The 4,457-nt window shown below is 64.5% G+C and overlaps 1 protein-coding gene across 1 annotated transcript in view; it reads right to left on the reverse strand.

The window, feature by feature from the left end:
• LOC102033645 (glycine N-acyltransferase-like protein 3) overlaps nucleotides 1–1,876 on the reverse strand; it is a 2,308-nt gene extending 432 nt beyond the window's left edge. The window contains exons 1-5 of the mRNA XM_005431107.1: nucleotides 1,799–1,876; nucleotides 1,325–1,432; nucleotides 1,110–1,230; nucleotides 248–368; nucleotides 14–176 (exon numbers count right to left, since the gene is read on the reverse strand). Of these exons, the coding sequence (XP_005431164.1) occupies nucleotides 14–176; nucleotides 248–368; nucleotides 1,110–1,230; nucleotides 1,325–1,432; nucleotides 1,799–1,876 (591 nt within the window). The remainder of the gene's footprint in view (nucleotides 1–13; nucleotides 177–247; nucleotides 369–1,109; nucleotides 1,231–1,324; nucleotides 1,433–1,798) is intronic.
• Nucleotides 1,877–4,457: the final 2,581 nt, after the last annotated feature.

Here is a 4,457-nt window from a genome sequence, read left to right on the forward strand (position 1 = left end):
CCGGCCCCCGGGCGAGGGGCTGCCCGCTGCCGTCCTGCAGGCACACTTGCGGGAAGCGCCCCAAAATCTCAGCCAGGAAGCGCCGGCTGCGGGCGTTGCCCCCGTATGGCCACGTCTCGTTGAGCAGGTCCACGTTCGAGGGGCTCAGGGAGCCCACGCGCACCCCAGGGGCCAGGCTGGGTGAGGCAGGGGTCAGTGGGGTGCTCGGGGGTGTCCCCGTGTGGGGACGAGGGTGGGGGGCTCTCACCGGGGCTCCGGCATGGTGCTGGGGTCAGGGTGCCAGTAGGAGTAGTACTCGACAATGTCCAGCTCCACTCCCTTCTTCCCTGCCAGGTCCTGGGACACTGTGGCCAGCCCATCCTGCAGCCCTGGGGATGGGGGTGTTCAGGGGGGTCTGTTCCCCCTGTACCCCACCATCCCTGTCCCCAGCCCCCCTGTATGACCCCAGTGTCCTCCTCAAAGTCCCTGGGGCCTACCTGCAACCCCAGCCTCTATTCCCAGCACCCAAATCCCTGCTTCCAGTGTGCCCAGTACCCCAATCCTATTCCAATCATCCCCAAGTCCAGCCCCAGTACTCCCAGTGTCCCCAAGGACCCACAAATCCAGCTGCAATGCTTCCCAGTGTCCCATCATCCCCAAGTCCAGCCCCAGTACCCCCAGTGTCCCCAAGAACCCACAAATCCAGCTGCAATGCTTCCCAGTGCCCCCAGCATCCCCAAGTCCAACCCTGTTACTCCCAGTGTCCCACAAACCCAGCTGCAATGCTTCCCAGTGTCCCAGCATCCCCAAATCCAACCCCAGTACCCCCCACAGGACCCTGCTTCCAGGGTACCCAGCAGTGCAATTCCCTGCTGCTTCCCAGCACCCCCAAATCCCACCCCAACACTTCCCACTGGTATCACCCACCAAACCCCACCCCAGCACACCGAATCAGGCCCCCAGTGCTCCCCAGCACCCAAACACCCATCCCCAGCGTCCCCCAGCACCCCCAGTTCCCTCCACCAGTACCTCCCAGCTCCTCCCTGCCTCCAACAGCTCTCCCCAGTGTCCCACGCTCCCGGTGCTGCCCAGTCCCTCCCCAGGATGTCCCCAGGATGTCCCCAGGCCACCAATGAGGGTGAAGGCGGCGTCCCAGCGCAGGCAGCCGGGGGTCTCCAGCAGCGCCCGGTACGCCCCCAGGTCCCAGTAGAACGCCGCCTGTGTGTTCCAGTAGCCGTCGTTGGCCGGCACCTGGGGGCATCCATGGGTGCTCTGAGCACGCCTGGCACGTGCCAGGGTGCCGTGTCACCCCCCTCCTGCAGTGCTCCATGTCCCCACTGGCCACCTCTCCGCTGGGCCGGGCCAGCACGGCGCCGAATTCGGGCCACTTGTCCACCAGCACCTCGAACTGGCCAGGGTTGCCCCGGTTGATGTTCAGCACTGCGCCGAAGACCTGGAGGGAAAAGGGGGTCAGCAATGAGGGACAAGGAGGGGACAGATGGGGGTCAGGGATGGGGGTAGATATGGGGGCAGATGTGGGGTCAGAGCTGAGGGGAGGGGGGCAGGTGTGGGGAACAGGGCAGCAAAAAGGGTCCCAATGACACGGGGGTCCCCATCACCAGCAGGGGTGGTATTGGGGTCCCCCTCACAGCGAGGGGAATATTGGGGTCCCCATCACAGCAACAGATGAGTGACACTAGTGTCCCTATCATGGCACAGGGCAGGGGTGACAGCGGGGTGCCTGTGACTGGCAGGGTGGGGGTGGCATTGGGGTCCCCATGGTGGCACAGGGCAGGGGTGACAGTGGGGTCCCCATCACCGGCAGGGCGATGGGCAGGCTCTTCCTCAGGATCCCCTCCAGGTGCTGCAGATGGGCAGAGCATGTCAGGATCTTCATTGTCCTGCTGAGACACCCTCAGTAACAGGGGGACAGGGCCACCAGGCATGGTCCCTGTCCCTGTCCCTGTCCCCATCACTTTCCCCACGGTCCCCATCTCCTCCAGCACTCACCCTGCAACAGTCCTGAGTCTGTGGGTTCCGAGGGGCCGTGGAGTGGGAGTCTGGAGACTGTGTGGCACTTGGTGACAATGGTTACCACAGCTGACATGGGCCAGCGAGTGCCCCCTGCCTTGAGGGGCAGCGGGCAGGGTCCATACACTGGGCACTGGGCCAGCCCTGTGGCCACCTGAGGACGGGTGCCCGGCTGGGACGCTCTGGGACATTGCCCCGGTGCCACCAGCTCCCCACGGATCGTCGGTGTCACCCCACGGTCACAAAGCCATGCTGATCCTGAGGTGCCCAGCCCAGCTGCAGCTCCTGGAGGAGACCCTGAGGAAGAGCCTGCCCACCACCCTGCCGGTGACAGTGACCCTGCCAGCGTCCCCTCTGCCCTGTCCTGCTGGTGACAGAGTCCCTGGGGAGCCCTCTGTCCCTCCCTCCCTCCCTCTCTGCCGGTGGTGAGGACCCTGGGGTCTCCTTTGTCCCCTCAGCCTTGTCCTGTCAGCGCTGCTGATTCCTTGGACCCTCCTGTCCCCTGTCCCCTCTCCCCTGCCTTGCCAGTATGAGGGCCCTGGGACTCTTCTGCCTCCCCACGTACCCTGGTGGTGACAAGGACCCCTCTGTCCCCTCTCCCCTGCCCTGCTGCCGACAGAGACCCCGGGGTCTCTACTGGTCCCTCTCCCCTGCTGGTGTGGGGGCCGCAGGGACTTTGGGCACCCCCCGGTCCCCTCTGCCCTGTCCTATGGGTGACAATGACCTTGTTGTGCAGGTCCTGGGGACTGTGATGACAGTGGCCAGGGGGAACCCGGTCTCCCACGAGGTGCTGGTGGACTCCTGGCCCAATTTCAGCATTGTCCTGACCCGCCTGCGCCCAGAGGTGCTGCCCGAGGGGGTGCCCCTGACCCCAGGGCCTGGGAATTGGGGTGCCACCCTCAGCTCCATGTCCCTCCCAGGACCACAGGGACCCCAGGGACCACTACACCAACCAGCTGTCCATGTTCTACCGGGACAAGGGAGCCCTGCAGGCACTGCTGGAGGGCACTGAGGCCGTGACCCGGGAAAGAGCATTCCAGATTATGGGTAAGGATGGCACTGGGAGGACACTGGGCCCCTCGACCTTCCATCTGGGTCCCCTGTCTGGCTGACAGGGTGTCCCAGGGATGCAGGATGGGCTCGACCAGGCTGTGCAGGAGGTGGCCAGAGCCAGGGGGCTGAAGGTGGAGATGGTCCGGTACCGGGCACTGATAAGCCCCGAGCCCCCCCAGCCCCGCAGTGAGTGAGTGAGGGGCACTGGGGGGACAGGGGACACTGGGGGCACATGGGACACTGGGGGCACATGGGCACTGAGGGACCAGTCATGTCCCTGGGTGGCACAGCAGTCCCCAGGCACATCCCTGATAGGCACAGGGTGACATGAGTGGGATCGCTGAGCACACCCCTGGGTGGCACAGGGGTCCTCAATCCCTCTCCTGTGTGGTGTAAGAGTCCCATATTCCATCCCTGGGTGGCACAGGGGTTCCCAATCCCATCCCTAGGGGAAACAAGGGTCCCAGGTTCCATCCCTGGGTGGCACAGGGGTCCCTGAGCACTTGCCTGAGTGGCACAGGGATCACTGGGTGACATGAGTGGGTTCACTGAGCACACCCTTGGGTGGCACAGGGGTCCCCGTTCCCATCCCTAGGGGAAACCAGGGTCCCATATTCCATCCCTGGGTGGCGCAGGTGTTCCCAATCCCATCCCTAGGGGAAACCAGGGTCCCATATTCCATCCCTGGGTGGCGCAGGTGTTCCCAATCCCATCCCTAGGGGAAACCAGGGTCCCATATTCCATCCCTGGGTGGCGCAGGTGTTCCCAATCCCATCCCTAGGGGAAACCAGGGTCCCATATTCCATCCCTGGGTGGCGCAGGTGTTCCCAATCCCATCCCTAGGGGAAACCAGGGTCCCATATTCCATCCCTGGGTGGCGCAGGTGTTCCCAATCCCATCCCTAGGGGAAACCAGGGTCCCATATTCCATCCCTGGGTGGCGCAGGTGTTCCCAATCCCATCCCTAGGGGAAACCAGGGTCCCATATTCCATCCCTGGGTGGCGCAGGTGTTCCCAATCCCATCCCTAGGGGAAACCAGGGTCCCATATTCCATCCCTGGGTGGCGCAGGTGTTCCCAATCCCATCCCTAGGGGAAACCAGGGTCCCATATTCCATCCCTGGGTGGCGCAGGTGTTCCCAATCCCATCCCTAGGGGAAACAAGGGTCCCATATTCCATCTCTGGGTGTCACAGGTGTACCCAATCCTATCCCATCTGCCATCCCGGCTGGAACCAGGGTTCAGCATTCCCCCCCTGTGCCATGCCCTGTTGCAGGATGCCCCCGGGCCTGCGTCTGTCGCCCGTGTGCCCATCCCACGTCCCTCTGCTCAACGCCACGTGGGCGCTGGGGGGCAATGCCCGCAGCCGGGCGTTCCTGCTGGGGCTGGTGCGGGC

The sequence above is a fragment of the Geospiza fortis genome, unplaced genomic scaffold (assembly GCF_000277835.1).
Source record: "Geospiza fortis unplaced genomic scaffold, GeoFor_1.0 scaffold578, whole genome shotgun sequence".
Classification (NCBI taxonomy): Eukaryota; Metazoa; Chordata; class Aves; order Passeriformes; family Thraupidae; genus Geospiza; species Geospiza fortis.